The sequence below is a fragment of the Chiloscyllium plagiosum genome, unplaced genomic scaffold (genome assembly GCF_037043375.1).
Source record: "Chiloscyllium plagiosum isolate Xiang-an unplaced genomic scaffold, Cpla_swu_hap1 HiC_scaffold_22, whole genome shotgun sequence".
Classification (NCBI taxonomy): domain Eukaryota; kingdom Metazoa; phylum Chordata; class Chondrichthyes; order Orectolobiformes; family Hemiscylliidae; genus Chiloscyllium; species Chiloscyllium plagiosum.
Genome location: NW_028270160.1, coordinates 6,112,838 through 6,139,280, shown reverse-complemented (window position 1 = coordinate 6,139,280; position 26,443 = coordinate 6,112,838). Strand labels below are relative to the sequence as shown.

At 41.1% G+C, this 26,443-nt stretch overlaps 1 protein-coding gene across 1 annotated transcript in view; it reads left to right on the top strand.

Annotated features, from left to right (window-relative positions):
• cfap58 (cilia and flagella associated protein 58) overlaps positions 1-26,443 on the top strand; it is a 200,965-nt gene that overhangs the window by 99,734 nt on the left and 74,788 nt on the right. The window contains exons 14-16 of the mRNA XM_087999253.1: positions 11,175-11,286; positions 13,425-13,529; positions 16,659-16,778. Of these exons, the coding sequence (XP_087855379.1) occupies positions 11,175-11,286; positions 13,425-13,529; positions 16,659-16,778 (337 nt within the window). The remainder of the gene's footprint in view (positions 1-11,174; positions 11,287-13,424; positions 13,530-16,658; positions 16,779-26,443) is intronic.

Sequence of the window (26,443 nt, the reverse complement as noted above, 5' to 3'; positions counted from 1 at the left end):
GGGATGTGGGTGTTCCTGGCTGGCCCAGTATTTATCATTTATTGTCCATGCTTAGTTGATCTTTGAGAAGCTGGTGATGAGTTGCTTTCTTGAACCGCTGCAGACCATTTGGCTTAAGTACACCCACTATGCTGTTCAGGAGGTAGTTCCATGATTTTGACCCAGTAGCAATCAAGGAATGGCAATTTATTTCCAAATTTGGATGGTGGGTGACTTGGATGGGCCTTACAGGTGGTGGTATTTACTGCTTTTGATGTACTAAATGGTTATGGTTGTGGGTTTTGGAAGGTACTGTCTAAGAAGACTTGGATAAATTTCTGCAATGCCCCTTGTAGATGGTACACATTGCTGCTACTGAGAGTCATAGGTGGAGGGCTAAATGTTTGTGCACATGTGCCAACCAAATGATCTGCTTTGTCCTGGATGGTATCAAACTTCTTGAGTGTTATTAAAGCTGCATCCAACCAAACCAGTGGGGAGTATTCCATCACATTCCTAACTTGTGGCTTGTGGATGGCCGACAGGCTTTGGGGAGTCCGGAAGTCAGAGTTTTTCACTACAGGATTCCTAGCCACAGTTCAGTTTCCATTCCAGGGTAACCACTGCTCCAAACCCCTAGAATGTAGACAGTGGGGGACTGAATAATGGCGACACGAAGGTTCAGTGGTTAGCAATGTGACCTCACAGCACCAGGGACCCAAGTTCAATTCAAAAATCAGGTGACTGTGTGGAGTTTGTACATTCTCCCTGTGTCTGTATGGGTTTCCTCTGAGTGCTCCGGTTTTCTCCCACAGTCCAAAGATATGCAGGTTAGGTGAATTGGTCATGCTAAATTGCCCAAAGTATCCAAGGGATATGCAGGCTAGGTGGACTAGCCATGGTAAGTTCAGGGTTATAGGGATAGGGTGGTGGGTTGGGTCTGGCTGTGAGGCTCTTCGGAGGGTCAATGTGGACTTGATCAGCTGCATGGCCTGCTTCCACACTGTAACGATTTTGTGATTCTATAATTCTGTGACAATACCATTGAATGTTAAGGGACATTTGCTACTTGCAGCCCAAGCCTGAATATTGTTACACCTTGCTGCACATGGGCATGGACTGCTTAAATGTGTGAGGAGTAACTCATGGTGCTGAATATTGTGCAATGATCAGCAAACATCTTCACTTCTGACCTTATGATGGAGGGACAGAGGAAATTGTGGGCTGGTGCTTGGTATTTAGATCTACTTTTTAAATTTATTCATGCAATATTGGCTTCACTGGCAAGGAAAACGTCCTCTTTGCTATCTCCTCCCCAGCCCCCCCCCCCCCCATTTATCTCTCCACCCTGGAGACTCCCTGCCTTAATTCCTGATGAAGGTCTTTTGCCCAAAACGTCGATTTTCCTCTCCTCGGATGCTGCCTGACCTGCTGTGCTTTTCCAGCACCACTCTAATCTAGACTCTTCACTGGCAAGGCAGGCATTTATTGCCCGTAAACCTGCTCTTGCAAAAGTGATGGCAAGACACCCTTAACTGTTGTTGCCCATATGATGTAGGTATTCCTTCAGTGCCTTCAGTGAGGGATTTCCAGGATCTTTACTCAGTGACAATGTAAGCCATGAGGTCTCAGCAAAAAGCAGTGATGAAGGTGGATAGAAGCAGAGGCCACTTAACCCCAAGAACAATACTGCTATGCAACGAGGCGATGTCTGATCTCAGACCGATTTCTACTTCGCTCCATATTCATTGATACCTTTGGTTGACTTATATATTTCAATCATAGATTTTAAAGTTAACAATTGTAGCATCAATCATTATTTGCAAAAGAGAATTGCAAACTTTTTGCATGTAAAAAATTCCTAATATAGTTCATCAAACATCTGGCTAACCTTAGGCATGTTTCCTTGCCATAGACTTCTCAATGCATTAACATAATTTCTCCCTATAATATTAGTTTCCATCTTAGTACCTTTTAAATTTTGATCAAATTTTGATTAACGTCTTACCTCCTAACCTTCTAAAATCCTGGAAACACAGTCTTGGTTCGTACAATCACTTCTCAGAATTTAACTATTCCAGATGGTCTACAAGGTGTACTGCTAATGCTGCATTTCAGTCCCTCCAAGACCAGTACACCCTTTCTAAAGCAGAAATTGAACGCAAGATTCCAGAGATAGTTTAACAAGTGGTTAAGCTCTCCAAAGCTTTCATGTTCTCCCTGAAATACGATGCCTGGATTGTGCAGTATTTTAGCTGGTTTTAAACTCATGGTCTATGATTGATCATAACTTCCTAGCTTTTCTATTCAAATTATAAAGCCCAGGATTCAATATATTTTATTAATTGCTTTAATAACCTGTCCTGGCACTTTCAAAAGTTTCTACGCAAGTGGTCCTAGGTCTCTCTGTTCTTGCAACACCTCTATAACTAAAATGTGTCGTCTCACCTTATTCTTCACTCCAAAATGTGTTACTTCACACTTTACTGTGTAGATTTTTATCTGCTACTTGTCTGCCTATTCCACTGACTTGTCCATATTCACTTTAATCTATCAAATGTTTCCTCACAGTTTTCTAAACTTTCAAGTTTCGTGCTATCTGCAGATTTCAAAATTATATCCTGTAATCAATGTTATTCATGTCTAGAGATGTGTAGGTAAGCTGAATTGGTCATGGTAAATTGCCCATGGTGTCCAGGGATATGCAGGCTAGGAGGATTACCACATGGTAAATACAGGGTTGTGGGGATAGGGTAGGGTATGGGTGGGATGCTCTTCACAGTCGGTGCAGACTCAATGGGCCAAATGACCTCTTTCTGCACTATAGGGGATTCTATAATTCTATACCTGCCAAAACGTCAATGTTCCTAGTATTGAACCATAAATCTGTTTCTGCCCCTCAGTCAATTTTGGATGGATGGTACTATTGTTCCTTTTTATCCCACAAGCTTCGAATTTGCCAATAATATATTACTTTATCAAATAAATGCCTTTCGAAAGCCCACACACAAAATATCTACAACCACCTTCTTTGTTAACTTATCAAAAACTCACTTCCAAGACCTTTATATTTTCGTTTAAATACTTGTGTCAAACTTAATTTGTAGAGAAGCTAAGACTAACAAATACTTAGCATTTCACCGAGGACATTTCAAGAAAGAAATACTACATTAATGAATGAGAGTCCCAATACTTCAATGTCTTTGAGCAGAGATTGTAAATCTTTATCTAATCAAATAAATGGGCACCAAACACAGTTGGCACAACAAATGTGAGAACAAGTGCTCGTTGAATTAAAATTATGCATTCAGTATTTGATAGAAATCCTGGATGATTATTGCAAATCCTCTTTTAGCATGTTGCTTCTACAGCAGGAGCCGAGAGTGATGTGCCTGGATCACCATATGTTATCTGCACGTTCCAAAAAAACCAACCTAGAAATTCCAAAAGTATTAATAATAAATTTGAGGATTTGTTTGAAAAATACTGCATATGATAAGTAGTAAAACATAGTGAAACCTGTTTTGCAAAATTAGAATTAAGTTGAAATATTAGAGAAGATGGCACTAAAACATTGTGTGGCAGTAGTGGAAGCCGCTATCCTTTTGAGAATACATATAATCTTTTGTCATATGGTAGCTAGACAAAACTGTAATATAAAATTTAACAAGCTTGCTTAAGTTTTTGTGACATTACTTGCCAAACAAAATATCCCAAGGCACAATACAGAAGAAGAAGTAGAGATTGCAGTGGAGAAATTAACTTAATTCATGGTCAAGAACATCAGGGAATGATAAAGTATTAAAACAAAAGACTTTTCAGAAAAGAATGAGGTAGCACTTGTTTTGCACTTTCTGTTTCCTTGCAATATACAAAATCCTTTGTAGGCACTGAAGTGTTTATACTTATTCTATTGTCAAAGACAGCAGCCACTTCCTTCACCCTATGATTTGAGCAACATCTTGAACCATTTAAGATTTTGTTGGAAGAAAACCATCATTTTCTAACAAAGGCAAGGTAAAGTTGGCATATGCCCAGAGAGAAAGAGACATGTGGTGGTGAGTTGGTTACGATATCCAGGTGAGGGGCTAGGTTGAGATGGTGAGACCTTCATGGTGACCTCAGCTGGTATGGACTTGAACCTGCACTATTGGCTTTACTCTGCATTGCATCCCAGCCATCTGGTCAAGTTAACTAACTAAACCCCTTTTAGAGAGTCTAAATAAATGAACAGTGACTGTGCTACTCTCTCACTTGCTGTTTGGCTGTGGCTTAGCAACTGGCCAACTCGGCTCTAAGTCAGAAGATTGTGGCTTCAGTCCTCCACCAGAGAGGTTAAAATGAATGCTGATGTTCCAGTGCAGTACTGCAGGAATGCTACACAGTCAGAGGAGCTGTCTTTTTAATCACATGTCAAATACAGGCCTGGCCTGCATGACAGGAGAATTGAAGACATTCCATGACACTATTTCAGAGATATTCAAGGGACTTACTCATTGTGTCCTAGACAATAGTTATCTCTTAGTCTACATCACCAAAACAGATTATCTTGTCATTATCACATTACTGATCATGAGAGTTTACTATGCACAAGTTGGATGCTCAGCTTCTCAAATTAAAGAATACAAGTAGTTCATTAAAAAAATCATTCACTTTGGGATGTTTTGAGATTTTGAAAAGCACTAAATATTTGCAAATCTTCATTCTCTATGACATCGCCACTTTGGCCTCAGCACTGTATGAGGTGTCATTCTTGCGTATGTGCGTTAAGGTTTTGACTCATGTCTGTTTGACTCAGAAGAGATGGGAAGCCAATCTAAGATTTGGTGAGAGAATAGCAGAGTGTAAAGTAGTATGAGTCCAAGATGAGCAAAGTTGTCACTTCTGTTCAAGATAGGGAAGAAACAGAAGCAGGCAACTACAGTCTAGTTAGCCTCACGTCTGCCAAAGGGAGAATCTTGGAATCCATTATTAGAGCTAGACATTGTAGTACAGTCAGACAGAGTCAACATGATTCTGTGAAATATAAAACTCAAAAGAACTGTGAATGCTGTAAATCAGAAACCAAAATAGAATTTGCTGGAAAAGCTCAGCAGGTCTGACAGTGTCTGTGGAGCGAAATCAGAGCTAACATTTTGGGTCGAGTGATCCTTCCTCAGAACTGGGTCAGTGTACTTGGATCTCCAAGTGACTTTTAATTGAGTTTCACAACAAAGGTTACAATACATAGTAAGGGCTTATGGTGTGGGAGTAGCATTTTAGCATGTTCAGGGGATTGGTTGGTGAACAGGAAGCAAAGGGTAAGGATAAATATTCATTTTCATATTGACAAGCAGACTGTGTTGGAGTGCAACAGGGATCAGTACGAGGGCCTCAACTATTTATGATCTACTTGAATGAAGAGACTAAATGTACAGTTGCTAAAGTTTATGATGACACAAAGGAAGGTACGAAAGTAAGTTGTCTTTCGCAGATAAAGAGTTAGATTTTATAGTTGGGAGTAGTGCTAACTATCTGATATTTTTAACAAAGGCTCCTCAACAATGTTAATATACTTGGGATGGCTTTAAGGACATGAGTATAGAACTTGCACTGCTCAGGGACAGGTTTACCCCCCTCTTGAGACCTGCTGGCCAATCTGATGGGTAGGCAGCTGAGTAGTCTCAGCAGTGACAAAAGCAAAAAGTGGGCACTGCTGGGATTACAGTAGATTCTTTGCCTTAGTGAGATGGATGTACAGTATAACATTGATGAGTTGTAGAGTCATAGTCATAGAGATGTACAGCATAGAAACAAACCCTTCGGTCCAACCTTTCCATGCTAACCAAATATCCCAACCCAGTCTTGTGCCACCTGCCAGCATCTGGCCCATATCTCTCCAAATTCTTCCTATTCATACACCTATCCAGATGCCTTTTAAATGTTGCAAGTGTACTAGCCTCCACCACTTCCTCTGGCAGCTCATTCCATACATGCAGTACCCTCTGCATGAAAAAGTTGCCCTTAAGTCTCTTATATCTGTCCCCTCTCACCGTAAACCTATGCCCTCTAGTTCTGGACTCCCCCACCCCAGGGAAGAGACTTTGTCTATTTATCCTATCCATGCCCCTATTGATTTTATAAATCTCCATTAGGTCACCCCTCAGCCTCCGATGCTCCAGGGAAAACAACCCTAGCCTATTCAACCTCTCCCAATAGCTCAAGTCTTCCAACCCTGTCAAGATCCTTGTAAATCTTTCTGAATCCTTTCAAGTTTCACAACATCTTTCTGATAGGAAGGAGACCAGAATTGCACACAATATTCCAAAAGTGGCCTAACCAATGTCCTGTACAGTCGCAACATGATCTCCCATCTCCTGTACTCAATACTCTGACCAATAAAGGAAAGCATACCAAATGTCTTCTTCACTATCCTATCTACCTGCGACTCCACTTTCACAAAGCTATGAACCTGCACTCCAAGGTCTCTTTGTTCAGCAACACTCTCCAGAACCTTCCCATTAAGTGTATAAGTCCTGCTAAGATTTGCTTCCCAAGATTTGCACCTCACATTTATCTAAATTAAACTCCATCTGCCACTTCTTAGCCCATTTGGCCCATCTTATCAAGATCCCATTGTAATCTGAGGTAACCTTATTCACTGTCCACTACACCTCCACTTATTAACTATACCGTTTATGCTCACATCCAAATCATTTATATAAAAGATGAAAAGTAGTGGACACAGCACCAATCCTTGTGGCACTCCACTGGTCACATGCCTCCAGTCTGAAAAACAACCTTCCATCACCACCCTCTGTCTTCGATCTTTGAGTCAAAATACAGAAGGGAGGTAGAGGTCTTGGTGATGTTGTACGATGGCAACAACCTCTCTCTCAACATCAACCAAACTAAAGAACTAATCATTGACTTCAGAAAGAAAGGAGGAGAGCACGCTCCCACCCACATCTATGGAACTGAGGTTGGAGAGGGTGGAGAGCGTCAAGTTCCTCTGAGTGACCATAACTGATAACCTGTGCTGGACCTCACACGTTGGTGCGGTGGTCAGAAAGCACAACATGCCTCTTATTCCTCAGGTGGCTCAGGAAATTTGACATGTCCATAAGGATACTCACCAGTTTCTACAGATGCCTCATTGAGAAATATTGCTGAAGAAACACAACAGGTCTGGCAGCACCTACAGAGAGAGAGAGAGAGAGAGACTGAGTTAGCGTTGTAAGTCCAATGTGACAGTTCTTCAAAACAAGATCAAACACTCATCATGGCATTCAGAACAACTTAATTGATCAATTTCTTTAAGATGGAAACTCATCTGGTGCATGGCAACTGCTCTGCCCAGGACTGTAAGAAACTACAGATGGTTTTGTGCACAGCCCAGACCATAACGGGAGCCAACTGCCCATCAAAGGATTCCATTTACATGACTCGCTGTAGAGGAAGGGCTGCCAACATCATCAAAGACCCATCGCACTCCAATAATGATCAACCTCTTCCATTAGGCAGAAGATACAGAAGCCTGAACACATGCGCCATCAGGTTCAGGAACAGCTTCTTAGACTGTTATTAGACTGATGAATGGACTCTCTAAATACTGTTCTTGCTAACACTGATCTCGCCTAGCTTACGCCCTGTGTAATGTAACCTATATGCCTCTATCCAAGTCTTTTTGAGCTGTAAGTCCTTGCTTACTATGATCTGCCTATACTGCTGGTAAACAAAGTTTTCACTGCACCTTGGTATACTTGACAATAAATCAATCAATCAGAAGTGACACAGATGCCAGAGGCTGTTTGGACAGTAAGGAATTGGGGACCCTTTTGGTGTGGTGAGGGCAGGGGGAGAAGGAGGAGGATTGTGATGATTACATTTTGGAGACCAATGGTGAGGCATAAAGATAGATACCATCTTAAGGGAGGACCCCCAAGATTCACAAGGCACACCCCAAAGGTGGTAACACATCCGGAAAACTATGTACTGTTTTGATCTCTTAACTTAAAGTTATAGCTACATTCGACACAACTTGGAATTGGTTTACTCAACTGATTCCTGGGATGAAGGTTTTACCTTAAGAGTAAAGTTTGAACAGATTAGACTTTTAACCATTGGAGTTTAGAAGAATGAGAGGTGATATTATTGAAGCATCAGATCCTGAGATGACTTAACAGGCTGAATACTAGAAGGATATTTACCCTTGTGGAGGTGTTTAGGAATGTAGAAACCAGAAACAGACAATGGCTGTTCAAGCCTGCTTGACCATTCAATATGATCATGGCTGATTCTATACCTCAACACCATATTCTCACTGTCTCTTCATAGCCCTTGATACCTTTAATATCTAAAACATTAACAATTATAGAAATTGGGGATATAGTTTAGAAATAAGTGATATTCCATTTAAGCTGGAAATGAGAAGATTTTTTTTTCCCGTAGTGTCATTAGCCTGTTGACCTCTCTTCCCCAGGGAGCAGTAAAATAGGGTTATTGAAAATATATTCAAAATTGAGTCAGATAGACTTTGATTGACAAGGTAGTCAAGGATTATGGTGAATGAATAGGAAAGTTGGATTGAGGTCACAATCAAATCAACCATGATCTTATTGAATCAGAGATCAGATGGCCTCTTATTGTTCCTAATTCCTGTATTCTTGTGTGAGTAACTGTGCTTGTTTTCCTCAGAGACACATTATAAGAAACTGCTTGTTTTTCTTTTAAATAAGCATCAAAAGCAATATTCCACAGATGCAAATCTGCAACAAGAACTCATATTGCTGAAGAAACTCACCAGATCTGTCAACATCTACAGAGGGACGCAGAGTTAGCATTGTAAATCCAGTGTGACTGTTCTTCAAAATAGAATCAAACAGCTCATCTTGGTGCTCAGAACAACTTCATTGGTCAATGTCATTAAGCCAGAAAGTCATCTGATATCTTTGAAGTCAAAAGTGTGACTTTGGACAAATTACATGGAGTTTTAGTGGATAGTAGTTATGTCAGGCAGTTCCTCAGAGTGAGAAGATTCAGGTTTTCTGTCCATTCTTAGTTGTCTCAACAAAATCTTGGGAAGAGCAGATGAGATGATTTAACTTTGAAGATATCAAAAATTACGTTGTACTGCTCTCAACAATTTTAGATACAAAGGCCAGATAAACTCTGCTTTGTCAACATTGTCCAGCTCCCAGAAAGAATGTTCTTTAAAGCAGGAAAAGGCAGAGAATTTTAGATGTTTATAGCAGAGAGGAAGACATTTAACTGTGTCATTGATGACCCTTTCAAGGAATAGTTCAATTAATCACATGTCCTGCCCTTTCCCCATTGATTTGCAATTTATTTTCTCTTCCTTTTCCAATCCCCTTTTGAAGGTTTGATTGGACCTGTCTTCACCAGATGTCCAAATCCTAACCGCTTGCACCAGAATAAAAAAAAGCTTCCTTATGTCTCCTTTTGTTCTTTTGCTAATCACTTTAAATCTGAGTGCTCTGTTCCACCACTAAGAACAATTTGTATCGACTCTGTAAAGACTCCCCATGATTTTGAACATTGTTAATCTCATTCCTAACCTTGAGGACAACTCCTAGTGTAGTGATTGGAGTCAGGGCTAGGTGGATTTCATTGACTATGAGATCCCTGATTGGGAGTGTTAACCTGGGTCATTAGGGAGCCCTAGCTGACAAACATGAGCTCCAGAGAGTCTCCTCAGTCTAAGGACTGGCTGAACTCATGTACTGGAGTCCATATACTGTACACGTGTAAATAAAAGGTGACTTGGTTATGGGATACCAGCCTCTGTGCAGTTATTTCACCTAACTTCTCCAATCCACCTCATCCTCACCTCTCTGTTAAAAAGGAATCAAGGAAATGATTGGCAACAGATTATGTTGAAATATTTACTGTCCTTATACAGTAATTATGATGAATATTTATTGACTTTGATTAGATTGCATGGGATAATTAACCATTTTTGCAAATATTATGTGAAGAAAAGAAATTATGTGTGATTTGAGTAAGTATTTTATGAAAGTATTTGTTGAAGTATGAAATTGAGGTGCTTTTGGTTTCTTTGTCTGGATGTCCAGAAAGCAGCTCAACATGGTTATTGTATTTTATATCGAGCTAATTTCCATCTGGCTTTCTCCCAATGTGTAAATATTCTAAGTGTACTCATTGTGTAAGTAACTTTTCACAGATCAGCTATTGCACATATATTATTATGTTGTGGGTTCAACAATCAGTGTCATATCCATGCAATATAATGGCAGTGCAAAAAAGTGTTAAATTCCACGTTAAATAGTTTCTGGACTGTCCCTGGCGAAACATAAATAAGAACAGGAGTAGACCATTCAGCCCTTTGAGCCTGCTCTGCCATTCAATATGATCATGGATGATCATCCAACTCAGTCCCCTGTTCCTGCTTTTTTCCCATATCCTTAGATCCATTTTGCCCCAAGTGTTATATCCAATTCATTCTTGAAATCATACAATGTTTTGGTCTCGACTGCTTTCTGTGATAGTGAATTCCACAGGCTGTCTGGGTGAAGACATTTCTTCTCGTCTCAGTCTTAAATGTTTTTCCTATCTTGTCTGACTGTCACGCCTGTCTCTGGATTTTCATGTTATGTGGAGCTCCAAGAATTGATAGTAGCTCAGGATATCAATCAAAATCTGAATGGTTGAACTTTCCCAGTTCACAGAGGTAGCTTTAGTCATTGGTTGAGGGGGGAAGAAATTAGGCTTGACTTCTGAGAGGCTGGCTCCGAAACACTTTCCCTCCTCTGTTTGCTTTTCCCAAATGTGGAATCTCAGTAACCACAGCTACCCATCTGGCATGTAATTAATCAGGGCAATTAATGGGGTGATTAATCCTTATTGTGAAATAGATTGCAATTTTCCCAACACATACAGGCTGTATCACAAGCCCACAATTGAGCTGAGGCAGCTTCATAGCAGGGAGGTCTGAATCGCAAACCATATAAAGCCGTATAACTTGACTGCATTATATCACAGTGCTCCAGCCACCTGAAACAAAAGGCATGGCCGTGCATCTATTTTTAAAGACTGATGGCTCTGCTGATGCTGAGCTGTCACTGAAAAGGTGGACAACATCCCCATCCACAGATCACTCTACCAGACTCCCTAACATTGAAGGTAAAGTCTAACAGCAGGCAAGAAGTGTGATGTGCTTTATGCTTGTCGTGCAGGCGTGAGATCTACCACGTCCAGAAAGAACTTCTGAAGGAACGGACACGGTGCAGGGCCCTTGAGGAGGAGTTGGAAAATCCAATGAATGTTCACAGGTGGCGAAAGCTTGAGGTGACTTTAATTTCATTTCTTTCACTTTTGCATTCATTACTATTTTGAACAATGACTAGTTTACAGCAGCAATTCCCTCCTGACTGGACATGCTTATGCCTAAAACATGATCTATTTAATTCAGCCTCTAGGTCCACACAATATTACGGGAGATTTATATTGTGTAAATAATCCTCAAGCGTAAAAGATAAATTTCTCCATTTTATGATTTGTTTGATCTGAGAATGTACCAGAATATGATTTAAATAAATAAACTGTTAAAAATTCAACAGAATTCACTCGTACTGACAGGAGTCTGGTGAGTTCCTTATATGTCAATATTTCTTATGTCACTAAAATGTATATTTCACTTGCAAAATACTTTTACTGTGATATTTATGCTGCTGAAAATAAGCATTATATAATATAGAATGTCTTGCAATTATATCCTGCCTTTTAGGCAAGACTAGCAATTTTGAAGAACTGAAGTTTATTGATAATTGCTCTCCTATTATATGACAGTAGAGGTTTTTTTTTCCCATAAAGCACATTATTGGGTCAACTGACAGCAACTCTCTGCTTTGCAGCTAATTGAACTCTATTGACCTCAAAGTGCTACTCGAAAATTGGAGGTGAAATGGCCTTAGAAATGCTGAATAACCCTTAGTGATAGACTCTTTAAACTTAATCATCTGTACAGGTTAACAACCAGCAACCCAACCAACTATGATACAGTTGTTATACTCTGAGACAGTACTGGTGACATGGAAGAGATTGTGATGCTATCATGATATTGGTTCCTAGAAGGAAACTTGTGCCAATCCCTTCCCAAATAGCAATGGAAAAGGGAAGCGTATGCATAATGGAATAAGACAGTTCTCTTCCTATTGCCAAATTACTTTATGTCCCGTCTGTGGCTTTTTGCTTTGAAGCATTCAGGAGAGCAACATTGGTCTCAAAGAATAAAATATGAGAGATATAAATGCAAGGGTCCTTCCAGTTATTTCAGCATTTCCCTTTTGAATACTGGAGCTGAATCCTTGCTATCTAATTTCAAATATCACTACTTAAAATAATTTAAATATTTGAAGAAAGAAAACAACTTAATGTGAAATAATGGCTTAGGCTTTTCACTGCTGTGTACTGATTTTTAAAATTATTTGGAGAAGGTTGAATGCAGAAAGATACTTGTCCAATGCCTTATTGGTGCCTTCTGGGTTTAGCTAGCCAGTTTGCCTTACTGCCTGTCTGTTGGTGCTGTGGACCTATTAAAGCAGGATGACAACAGGCTTAAAACTGGATATGCATGTTTCTAACTGACTGTGAATATTCAGCAATTGGTCCTGTAAGGTTCCAGTGTTCAGACATTATTGGAAGAGGCCACAGGGCAAATCTTCAGCGTGGACATCAACAAGTGTTCTCCCAGCAGTGTCCTGCTCATGCTCTGATGAGAAAAGGCACTACATCCAAACTTAACTGCATTTCCAGAGGCTACATGAGTCCCCAGAGCAGTCTGTCTCCAGTTATGATGTGGAGGAGCCGGTATTTGATAGGGGTATACAAAGTTAAAAATCACACAACACCAGGTTATAGTCCAACAGGTTTATTTGGATGCACTAGCTTTCGGAGTGCTGCTCCTTCATCAGGTAGCTGTTACCTGATGAAGGAGCAGCTCTCCAAAAGCTAGTGTTTCCAAGTAAACCTTTTGACTATAACCTGGTGTTTAATTGTCTCCAGTTTGTAATTCCTGTGGGACAGGGAAAGCTAGCCAAGACTGCTGCATTTTTTTGTTCCTATCTGGAATAAAATTGGTCCCAGTTAAGAAGATGTGCTCCAGGTTTCCTATGGACGGAAAGACGGTATTTAAAATGTTCAAATTCGTGTCTAGATGGAAAATTAAGGAGGAAGAATTGCATGTCTCTAAAGTGGAGGGGGGGGGGGTGAGGAACAGAGTTTTCTTTTTAAATTAATAGGAGCAAAATCATGGATAGCTCAGTTAGAGGCAATGGCAGGGAGAGGAATTGATATTGTTTGTGCTAATATTCAGGCTATAATGAAGACGTCTTTGAATAACCTTTAAATATACAGCAATAATTGAGATGGATAACCCTTAATAGTGCTTGCGTGATAATTTTGTTTTGAACTTGTATTTGTTACAGGCGAGTGATCCAAGCAGATATGAGCTGATTCTAAAGGTTCAGACATTACAGAAGCGTCTGATCTCGAAGACTGAGGAGGTGGTGGAGAAAGAGCTGCTTTTACAGGTGCACATTAATGAAGTGAATAACACATGTTGAAATAATTTGTTTCTTGCTTGTTGAAACCAGTGAGAATTGAAAGCTTGATGTGGCCCATCAGTAATTCAACTTTTCATGTATTTAACATAATCATTGCAATAGTGCAGGATGCATTAAACATAGCACAGCCAGCTCTAATGGAACGCAGCTGGGTTGCAAATCTCTCGATTAACCTCACTACTTCTTAAAGTGAATAAGTATCATTCACTACTGTGGCATTAATAGCATGGAGTGATTGTTAAATTCCTGGTCTTCCACCTCCAAGGACATGGGGTTGAATCTAGTTAAGACGGATAAAATGATGAAACCAATGGTCAATGGCCCACACTAAAAATGAATCCTGACTTGCAACTAGATTGACCATCTCAGTTTGAGAAGCAACAATGTGTGTAACATTGGAAAGTTAAAGTATTCAATGGGTGCAGTGTAACCAGAGGTTTGGATGTTCCTTTTGCAGTTGGAATTCAGGAGTTGAGTTGGATCCTGGGCTGCAAACCCACCCCTGCAGTGAAACAGAGAGTGGCAACAATTTTGATTGATGGAGTCAGGGAGTTACTTGACTCAGAGATGACTGTCCAATGAGCCAGCAAGACCTTTGATCTGTTAATCAGGGTTTGCATGTTGCTGGGCTGGTCAGTCGAAACATAGGCCACGTTGTGACTAGCTTTGGTGGTCTTTGCCGTGGTGGACATTCTTATGTTAATGTTTTGGACAGTAGTCAGCAAAGTTAAAACTTCCCACATCTCAAAGGGCAGTGGGAGGCCTGAACAAGGGACTGGGTGACACATCCTTCAGAATCAATGAAGTTTGGAGGGGAAACCCTTTGTCATGCTCTCAACACCTTCTGATACAAGCCGGCAGCTGTCTCTGTCCTCAGATGTTGCCAGACCTGCTGAGTTTCTCCAGCATTTTAATTTTTGGTTAGATCTCCAGCATCTTCGGTATCCATTATTGTAGAAATGGGTTCAGCTGACTCAAAGTTGTCCTCATTTCCAATTGTTCCACCTCTGTTCTATCTCATTGGAATTAGATATTTTCTATGAAGGAGAGTGTGCTTTTCTTTGCATCTTGTCATGATGTACTTGAGTTGAGTGCGCTTTGTGCTGATTGTGCATTCCGAAAATAGAATGTGTTCCATTTCTTAATGTTACTATTGCTCAATTTGACAAGTGCAACAAGATCAAAAAGGGAAGTAAAGGCTAATCCAGGAATCTGAATGTAACAATGTAACCACTCCAACTATAACCTGGTTTTGTGTGATTTTTAACTTTGTATACCCCAGTCCAACACTGGCACCTCCAAATCACCTCTACTGTAGTTTCCTGTGGGTTTTATGAGTAGAACGCAGGTACAATATTGCGGCGAATTGTGCATTCTCTATTTTAATGAGATTTTGACTGTTTAGTCAAACCATGGCACTATTTCTACTTCTCCAACCTGGAACTTAAATCAGCTTTCCGGACAAATTATTCTGACATTTAGTAGACCAGGTCATTAACAGGATCCAGTTGCACTTCTCATACATGGCAGTGTCTGGCAAGACCTTGGCTCCATTTCCATTTCTGTAGCTCAAAAAGTTGAGCTTTCTCTCCAGGTGCCGTTGAGATCAGTATCTGTTCTTGCGTATTTCCAGTATAATGAAAAGAGAACACGTTGGGAACATGCAGCAAACCAGCTAAAGTGTTGACCTTTCTCTTTTTAAATCACAAAATTGATTTTAGTTTGGCAATATTTTTGGTTCCTATTTTTCAAATTCCCATAAAAGTGTTTGACATAGACATTCTCACCTAGGGAAACTTCATGAGATTAACAGGAAAAGACATAGGAGATAAAGATAAACTATTTCCACTGGCTGAGGATTCTAGACCTGGGTGACATTGTCTGAAACCTAGGGCCAGACCATTCAGGAGAGACGTTAGGAAGCATTTATACACATGAGTGGTGGATGTTTGTAACTCACTTCCACAAACAGCAGTGTTAATTTTAAATCTGAGATCGATTAAAGTTTTGTTGAGCAGAGGTATTAAACAATATGGGCCTAGGGCAGGTATATAGTGCTAGGCCACAGATCATCCATGACCTCATTAAATGCTGGAGCAGTTGTGAGGGGCTCAATGGCCTAATCCTGTTCCGATGTTTGTATTAACCAGCTGATGGTAAGGTTATGGGTTCAGGTTGGAAGTGTGTCTTACATCCGCCTGACTTTATCTTGATTTCGTTTCAGTGGAAGGTAAAATTGGAGAGGTAGGGTAGAAGGTAGGCTTTTGATCTTACCCATGCTGTTGTTGTGGGGCAGGGTGGGCTCATTCATGGTTTTTTTTGGACTATAGAAATTTTATTAAATGAAGGAAGCCTAGCCTTTATTAGATCTGTCACAGAATTGCTTTGTGCTGTTATTTGGAGGAGAACCTCCTGTCACCTTAAGGAGAAGCAACAGATAATGTTGTATTTTTGACCCAAATTATTTCTGGCAAACACTTGAATTACACAAGTTGCTGCATCCATTCATGGATGGATCTATTAACAGCAGGTGGCAGTAGATAACCAATATTAGCCTGCATTCCATGAGTGGAATAGCAGGAGGGATGAAAAAAGACATTTTCTTGTGATCAATTCCGACTGGAAATTGCTGATAAACAAACATTACTTTTTCTGAAACCAGGAGATAAAATTTATAAAAAGGAGAGTCTTTAAGGTAAAACAAGTGCGGCAACTTGATCTGTTCCCTTCAGGCTACTTCACCTCACCAGGGTACTGCAGATTTGATCCGAGTAGCTCACATTTGTTGTGACAAATTATTTAAGACAGCATAAAACAAGAAATTTGCCTTAGAAATTAAGGAAGAAACAGAAGAAAATCATGACTCAAGGACTGTATGAATAGAAATGGAAAGTCACTTAAAATCTGCTGTGGATTAAATTATTGAATCTGGACTTATATAAACGAGTCATGTTTAGATTGTTCCCTGTCAGCATGCATTTAATTGTGAACCTGTTCAAATAGGGTTTAATCATATTTGACATTCATATTACAAAAGAAATTGTTGCTTTATTATTTGGCATTTTGCACCATTCTGATTTTGGATTTCCACTCCAGGAAAAAGAGAAGCTCTATGTGGAGTTGAAACACATCTTGGCACGACAGCCAGGACCAGAAGCTGCTGAACAACTAATGATGTACCAAAGGACACTGCGAGATAAAACTAAGCAACTGAAGGTGAGCATAGATGTTGGACATTTTACATTTTCTAGTGCTCCTGTGGAGATACAAGCAACTAAGTCCATTTTTCTTTTGATTCAGCGGTGCCTTGTTTTACATAATTTTTATCAGCTGGGAACTACATTCCTCAGTTCCCCGTAGTCACAGCCCCACTTACAGCTCAGAAAAACAATGTTTTTCAAGATTCTGTCGCAGGGGATATTTATACTTGTACCACCATGACTCATGATGTGAATGTGACAAAATTAGTAATTTGGTTTAATGTTCAGGCCAGGCAGCTTTATTGAAAAGTGAGAAGGGATTTTGTTTCAATGTTTCATAAGTCAGATAAGTTGGTGAAATGAATAATGTGTAATTTAGTGTGGAGCAGTCCAATTGCAGGGTGAATTCATGTAAACAGATGCTATTTCTTTCAAAGCTTTTTGCAACATTAGATTGGGGCACATTGCCCAAATCCCTAGATCTAGCAGGAATTGTGAAGGGTAAGAAAGACCTGAGAAAATAGGCAATCACTTTTCACCAGGCCCGCTGTCAAGGAAAGGCCACCAGCATTCTTAAGGATCCATCCCACCCTGGCAATGTTTTTCTACCAGCTTTACCATCAGGAAGAAGGTACAGAAGCCTGAACACACGCACCAGCTGGTTTCACAACTGTTTCTACCCTACTGTTGTTAGAATACTGAATGGACTCACAAACGCTTCACATTCACCTGTACCTCTGTTTCTGTTTTTGCCGCTGTTTATCTATTATTTACTATCTATGCTACCTGACTCTGTGATCTGCCTGTAATGCTCGCAAGATAAAGCTTTTCACTGTGCCTCGGTACACGTGACAATAAATTCAATTCAAAATGTCAGTGACAGATTACTAAAATAGAAGTGAATCTCACTGATAAATATTTTTCTGAAAATTATTCCACAAATAGCAATCTCCTTGCCTGTTGTAGGTAAACATAAAATAGGTCCAAGCAACCACATGCACAAACTCGTCTGTGCTCTGTAGAGACTGTAGGTACATAAATAAATAAATGTGTGTGGCTTGCACATCTCAGCTACATAAATAAATCTGTGCCACATCTGTCTCTACTGCTCATTATATAATAATTAGAAATGCACTGAGAATAAATATCAGCCGCAGTGCTAGCTTCATCCCCGTTCTCATAGGACTCTTTCAGAAGTCCTGGCACCACCTCAAACTGCATTCCTGTTGACTCAAGGAAGCCTTGATATATTCAGCCATAATCAAATGGGTGAGGTGAAGACATTGCTTGTGCTCTTGGTTCTAGACCCTCACAGTGCTTGATTGTGGCTGGGTACTTATTGCTCTTTCCCCACTCTGCCTGCAAAATACCATTGTGAGAGAGCAGGAGCAGAGCAGACCCAAGAAACACTAGTTTGAAGGGATAGACTGAGGATAACTAACAAGCTGCTACCTCACTTATCCAAAGTAGCACTGATAACTTTGCCTCTGTTTCAACTTCTACGTTTCCCCTGCCATCACCACCATTTTTCAGCCATTCACATTTTTCTCTGTATATGAGTTTTTTATCTTTTTCTTTTTTCTGACCTCTTCATTCTTGGTCAATTTTTTTTTTTGCTTTTCTTTTGTTCTTTCTTCCTGCTGTTTGTGTTTTCTTTTCTTTCTCTTTCAAGCTGCCTCATTTCCTTACCTGCAGAGGGAAGGAGATAAAGTTTGAGCACAGTGGAGAGGTGAAATACAAGCTACTTTCAGAAAGCAGGTCTTCACTTTTCCTGCATTCACTGCTGGAAGGGGCAGGGGTTAGCTTTCCACAGAAATGACTCTGCAGTGTTTGTTTATAATCTGGATGCTGAGTTGAACATATTTTCCTAATAAATTTGATAAAACACTTGAAGAATGTTCTGAACATTGGAGCCTATTTCACTGTCCTGGAGGTTTGGCAAATCTGCCAATGGAAGCAGAAGGTTAAGAATTTAAATGCGATTGTACAGTCCAAGCCAACATAAACTGACAAGGGAAAAAATTGGCGAATGAGATAATCCAGCAGTGGTTTCCAACAATGTCATTCCTAAAATGATCTTATGGTTCCAGTACTGGTAGGCTACAAACTTAGGGGCAAGGAACTTGGAGCCAAATAAAAGTGTTACAATCCTTACTTAAAGGTGCAATTACACTATTGAACACTGCAACTTTAAGTGAAACAACTTTAAGTGAATTATATATATCAGACCAGAATCAGAGTTAGATTTCTTCTGAATTTTTTGCCCTTAAAAAAAAACTGAACATTTTGTGTCATTCATCTACAGCTTTGAGCATTCCTCATTGAAATAACTAGTAAAATAAAGTACACTTGCTGGTATTTTTAGGTTCCAACTTCTGGCAGCTGATGGTGCCCTTTAGTATGTGTTTGGCATCACAAATGGCCTAATGTAAGAGCAAGGATATATAACTCTAGGAAGTAATAACATTAAATTGGGACTGCAAAGTTAATGTGAGGAAATGGGCCTTAAAAATAAAACATTATCCCAAGCCATCACCTAGAATATCTATTGCTGCAGCTTAGCTGCCAACGATGGACACACAGGGACCAGTATGAGCTAATCTGCTAGTGAAAACCACCATAACTCTGTTTATTGGCTTGTACATTTATCTTCCAAAGCTCCATTTCTATTCACTGAAGCACGAGTGCAACTCAACAACTTTACTTACTCTTTATGTTCTTGGTTGTTCATAATAACAGCAAGGAGATTAATTTTATGTTCATTGAGAACCCAGACCAGTTAGGAGGCTTGACAGACTAACCTTTAGCCTGTTACCACTACTCGTGAACTGCTTGGTGGCTAAATGAATGAACAAATTACAAATTCTCAAGCCTTTAACCCAATTACACTAAAATTGGTCTTTACATTTCTTAGACTCAAACAAAGTAAAACAGAAAATAAGATTAGTCCTTCGGGTCTCCTCTGCCATGCAATATGATCCTGGCTGATCGTCCAACTCACTACCCTGTTCCTGTTTCCTCCCCATTTCCTTTAATCTCTATAACCTGACCTATATCTAACTCCTTCTTGAAAGCATTTAATATTTTGGCTTCAATTGCTTTCTGTAACAGAGAATACCACAAGCTCACCACTCTCCAGGTGAAGAAATTTTTCCTCATCTCAGTCCTAAATAGCTTACCCTCTGTGCTGATACTTGTGACCCCTGGATCTGGACTCCCTAGTCATCAGGCACATCTTCGTGTGTTTACCCTATCTAGTCCTATTACGATTTTATAGGTTTCCATGAGAAGACCTCCTCATTCTTCTAAACTCCAGTGAATTTGGTTCTAACGGGCCCAGTCACCCTTCATAAGTCAGTCCCTTCATTCCAGCAATCAGTCTGGTAAACAGTCTGACTTGTGGTAATATTGTCAAGAGTGTGGTGCTGGAAAAGGGCAGCAGGTCAGGCAGCATCCGAGGAGCAAGAAAATCGACGTTTTGGGCAAAAGCTCTTCATCAGCACCACACGCTTGACTCTAATCTCCAGCATCTGCAGTGCTCACTTTCACCTTGTGGTAGTACTGTTTAACTGTGCTCCTTCTATCCCACATCTCCTTTCATGACATTTGTAATTCATATCATGGTGCTGTTTTATTGCCACGAAGCTGGCCTCATGATATTCTTTATGTCTGTACCTTGACAAATGCCAACCACGAGGTTGATTGTAGAGGCTGCACTTTAGAATGAATTTCTCCTCATTTTCTGCCATGGGTCAATCTCTGGGTAGCCGCCTGATGCCTGTATCACTTACATGACGGATTGAACACAGATGATGATGAACTATGTGATCATACTAGTCTATCAAATTGTATTTCAACCTTACCCAACTAAATTATTGATGAAGATTTCAGAATCATTTATTGCAATTCAAACTTTTTGTTTTTCATGGGATGGGAGTGTCACTGGCGAGGCCAGAATTTAGTTCCCAAGTCCAACTGCCCTTGAAAAGGTGGTGCTGATTCCACATCTTTAATGGTTTATTACACAATTTTGGAGGATAGCAAAAGTCAACTCCATTGCTGTGGGTCCAGAGTTAAAAATAGACAGACCTGGTAAGGACTAGAGACAAAAGTAGATAGGTAGGAGGCTGGAAGAACACAGCAAGGCAGGCAGCATCAGGAGGTGGAGAAGTTGACATTTCGGGTGTAACCCTTCTTAGACTCATAGAGTCATAGAGATGCACAGCATGGAAACAGACCCTTTGGTCCAACCTGTCCATGCCGACCAGATATTCAAAACCCAATCTAGTCACACCTGCCAGCACCCTCCAAACCTTTCCTATTCATATACCCATCCAAATGCCTCTTAAATGTTGCAATTGTACCAGCCTCCACCACTTCCTCTGGCAGCTCATTCCATACATGCACCACCCTCTGTGTGAAGAAGTTGCCCCTTAGGTCTTTTTTATATCTTGCCCCTCTCACTCTAAACCTATGCCCTCTAGTTCTGGATTCCCCCACCCCAGGGAAAAGACTTTGTCTATTTATCCTATCCATGCCCCTCATAATTTTGTAAACCTCTATAAGGTCACCCCTCAGCCTCTGACGCTCCAGGGAAAACAGCTCCCGCCTGTTCAGCCTCTCCCTATAGCTCAAGCCCTCCAACCCTGGCAACATCTTTGTGAATCTTTTCTGAACCCTTTCAAGTTTTACAACATCTTTCCAATAGAAGGAGACCAGAATTGCATGCAATATTCCAGCAGTGGCCCTGGCTTGTCCTTACCGCCCTTCTTAAACAGTGGCACCACATTAGCCAACCTCCAGTCTTCCGGCACCTCACCTGTGACTATCGATGATACAAATATCTCAGCAAGAGGCCCAGCAATCACTTCTCCAGCTTCCCACAGAGTTCTAGGGTACACCTGATCAGGTCCAGGGGATTTATCCACCTTTACCCATTTCAAGACATCTAGCACTTCCTCCTCTGTAATATGAACATTTTGCAAGATGTCACCATCTATTTCCCTACAGTCTATATCTTCCATATCCTTTTCCACAGTAAATGCTAATGCAAAATACTTATTTAGTATCTCCCCCATTTTCTGCGGCTCCACACAAAGGCCGCCTTGCTCATCTTTGAGGAGGGGCTTGGGGGAGGGGCGTTGGGAATGCGATAGGTGGAAGGAGGTTAAGGTGAGGGTGATAGGGCGGAGAGGTCGGGAAGAAGATTGCAGGTCAAGAAGGCGGTGCTGAGTCTGAGGGTTGGGACTGAGATAACCGCTCCCACCCCCTCTCCGGCCTATCACCCTCACCTTAACCTCCTTCCACCTATTGCATTCCCAATGCCCCTCCCCCAAGCCCCTCCTCCCTACCTTTTATCTTAGCCTGCTTGGCACACCTTCCTCATTCCTGAAGAAGGGCTTATGCCCGAAACGTCGATTCTCTTGCTCCTTGGATGCTGCCTGACCTGTTGCGCTTTTCCAGCAACACATTTTTCAGCTCTGATCCCCAGCATCTGCAGTCCTCACTTTCATCTTTGAGGGGGCCTATTCTCTCCCTAGTTACCCTTTTGTCCTTAATATATTTGTAAAAACCCTTTGGATTTTCCTTAATTCTATTTGCCAATGCTATTTCATGTTCCCTTTTTGCCCTCCTGATTTCCCTCTTAAATATACTCCTACTTCCTTTATACTCTTCTAAGGATTCACTCGATCTATCCTGTCTATACCTTTCATATTCTTCCTTCTTTTTCTTAACCAAACCCTCAATTTCTTTCGTCATGCAGCATTCCCTTTACCTACCAGCCTTTCCTTTCACCCTAAGAGGGATATACTTTCTCTGGATTCTCGTTATCTCATTCCTGAAGGCTTCCCATTTTCCAGCCGTCCCTTTACCTGCGAACAGCTTTCAAAGGTTCTTCCCTAATACCATCAAAATTGGCCTTTCTTCAATTTAGAACTTCAACTTTTAGACTCAGGGTGGGTAGGGGGGAGCTGCAGATAAAGGGTGGTCTCTGGGGCAGGGTGGTGAAGTGGGGATAGCTGAAGACAGGTAGAGGGTACAACTGATTGGTCAATGGAAGGAATGAATCGGGTTGGTGGTAGGGAGCAGTGGAAGGAATGAGGAGGGGGTGCGAAGGGAGTCGGGGGATGGGGAGGGAGGTTATTTGAAATTGGAGAACTCAATGTTGAGTCCTCCAGGCTGTAGGCCGCACTGGCGGAAGATGAGGTGTTGTTCCTCCAATTTGCTGTTTAGTTTGTTGTAGCACTGGAGGAGGCCAAGGATGGTCATGTCGTAAAGGGAGTGGGAAGGGGAATTAAAATGGGCGGTGACAGGGAGGTCCAGTTAGCCCCATGCCGGCCTGGCTGAGATGCGCGGTGAACTGTTCCCTACGTTTACCTTTGCTCTCGCCAATGTAGAGAAGACCACATCAGGAATACCTGATGCAGTAAACTAGGTTGGAAGAGAGGCAGGTGAACCTCAGTCTCATCTGGAAGGAGTGTTTGGGGCCCTGGATGGAGATAGGGGGGTGGTGTTTTTCTGGGAAGGAGTGGGGGGCGGGCAGGGCGGTGCGGTGAGGTGAAGAGGGAGAAGTGAAGGGGTAAGGTGCATTGTGGGGGTGGACGGGTGAGGAGGGAGAGCTGGTCTGCTGGCTGGCTGCAGGTCAGCAGCTCTGCCACATCTTCCTCTCCCCACCTCTGTCTGCCTTCCGCAAGGACTGTTCCATTCACTAATCCTTGGTTTGTGTCACTCTCCACACCAACAACCCCCCTTCCCCGCACTCCCAAACCCCAGAAACCTTCCCCTGCAACTGGAAAAGATGCAAAATCCACCGATACACCACCCCCTCACTTCCATCCAGGGCCCCATACCGTCCTTTCAGGTGAGACAGAGATTCACCTGCCTCTTTTCCAACCTTGTTTACTGCATCAGGTGCTCCCAATATGGTCTTCTCTACATCGGGGAGACCGAACGTAAACCTAGCTAAAGGTTCACTGGGCATCATAACTGGGCTGGCAGGGGCTGACTGGACCTCCGAGTCGCTGCCCATTTTAATTCCCCTTCCCACTCCCTTTCTAACATGATCATCCTTGGCCTTCTCCATTGCCAAAACAAACCACACCGCCTATTGGAGGAATAACACCTCATCTTCCACCTGGGCAGCCTACAGCCTGAAGGACTCAACATTGACTTCTCCAATTTCAAATAACCTCTGTCCCCATCTCCTGACTCCCTTCCTAGCCCCTCCCTTTCCCTTCCACTGCCCCCTGCCACCAACCAGATTCGTTCCTCCCATTGACCAACCGGGCCATACCCTCTACCTGTCTTCAGCTATCCCCAGTTCGCCACCCTAACCCTGCCACCCCCTTTATCTGCAGCTTCAACCGACCCAACCCCAGTCCTGAAGAAAGGTTACACCCAAAATGTCGACTTCTCCACTTCCTGATGTTGCCTGGCTTGCTGTGTTCTTCCAGCCTCCTGCCTGTCTATTCTGACCTGCTAAGGATGGCAGATTTCCTTTTCTAGAGGACCTCATTTGGTGGGTTTTGATGACAATCTACTTGTTTTTGTGGTGACCAACACTAGCACAAGTGTTTTATTCCATGTTTGTTGAATTGATTGATTGGTGGGATTTGAACTCATATGCTTCCAGATCATTAGGTTTCTGGATTAGAATCCAATAAAAAACACTTTGATATCCCATTCTCCAAGTGATACTTGTACCAGTGGGTTAGGTATATCAGCTTAAGCATTTAGAATCCAGACCCAAATTGTAGAAAGCCAAAGATGCATATGCATAATTTTCATTTAGGGAAAATGAGTTAGTACTCACAGCTTGAAGGATGGGTCTGTCAAGACGTAGGATAGAGAGTGAGGCGGAACCTCTGTCATTGAGAACCTGATGGTTTGCCCCACTGTCACTGCATTATTCCTTCTACTCTGCTGGCCCTGATTTATTGGTGAAATAATGAAAAAGCTGCTTACTGTGTTGTTGACCTTTCATTCTGTCTTGTTCCACAGCCAACTTTTAGACAACTATTTAGATTGAAAATTGTGCTACTATTAATTGGAGGTCAAGGAGCCAGACATCCTAATGTTAATTAAATTATTTTATCCATTACTTTTCCTATTAGTCTAAGGTCTATATATTTGGATAAAGGAGGGTTTTTTAAAAGAAAAAGCATTGGGAGTGGTTTGTGCATTGACATTATAAGAATGACAAAGTAGCTTTGCTTGACCTTCAATCTATACAGGACATCTTTCCAAGCATGATAAAGGGCTGTGATCATGCCAGATAACCTGTAAGGGTCCAGAGAAGCAGCTCATTTTCTTTCTCGCGACGATGATGGAGGATTACTATGTGATAACAATCTGAAATCATTGACATAAAAAAGCACAAGTGGAGCTGGTATTGAAAAGGAGATTCATTCTACAACTTCACAAGATACATTTCTTTTCCATCTCATAACCTTTACCAAAGCAAAATTGAGTTTTTAATATTATAAATCAGAGTTTAAGGGCCCCAGAACATTTGATATTCTTGTAATACCCTTTTCTAGATTGAATCTTATCTTTAGTATAGAAATTCTGCTTCTGTCATGAAACTGTTAAGTGTAACACTTGAAGCCAATTTAATTTGTAGCATTGATTTAAATGCTGAAGTTTTCAACATTAATGTCTGTTGCTGCAATGTCTGATCTATGACTCTCTAGAGGCATTAATCTGCACGTGACACACTGGAAGTTTGAAACATATTGGATGTGTGTCCAGCATGCTTGTGAAATAATAATCAAAGGTGCAGTTTATCATTCGGGATGGAAAGAGAAGCTGAAAATACTGGAGATGCCACAACAGAGGGTATAGAAAATATTCAGGGGATTGTCTGTCATCTGAAAGAGTAAAGATAGGTTAACATTTTGGATTGCTAATCTGCATTAGAATTTGTATCCTGCTGCTTTCCCTTCTGTTTTAGAATGGTGACTCAGTCTTATTGCTATGAATTTAGGATTTTTTGAATATTAGAGTACAAATGATTAACACATTTGTAAGTAAGAAGATTATCTGCTATTTTAATAGAGGTGCTAATCTATTTAAAGTAAACAGTTATGTTCCGATAAAATGTGGTTCAACGGAAGCTTAGGGATGGGAGTGGACCATACAGCTGTTTGAGCTTGTTCCACCATTCAGTTAGATTGTAGCTGATCTGGACATTATGTCAATGGATTAACCAAACTTACAGCAATCTTTGAAGAGCATTAGTCACAAAATTTATCTTTCTAATGTCTTTTCACTTACTGAAATGAGAAGAGCTCAAATGTATAATATAATACTTCACATTTCTTTCAAAACCTAGTCAGTGTCAGTAACTCCTACCATCCAGTTCCACTGATGCTGTCATTGACACTTGAACTTGAAATAAACTTATTCAAATACAAATGTCAGGGAAGAAATATAAAAGAATTTAAGAAGGCTACCTCCGGCTGCAGATTGGGACTGAAGGAAGCAGCACTGATCATTAATGTTGACCAGCCTCCTTGCAAGCTAAAAGTTGCTTCATAGTGGAATATAATGTACACAGTTCACCCACAGTACTTAGCTATATGAGTCAGTCTAATCGAAATATCATGCTCAAAGCTGTCTAATATTGTGTAAGAATCTCATTGTCATTGCACCACCAACAAGAGGTATGGGTAGTGATTG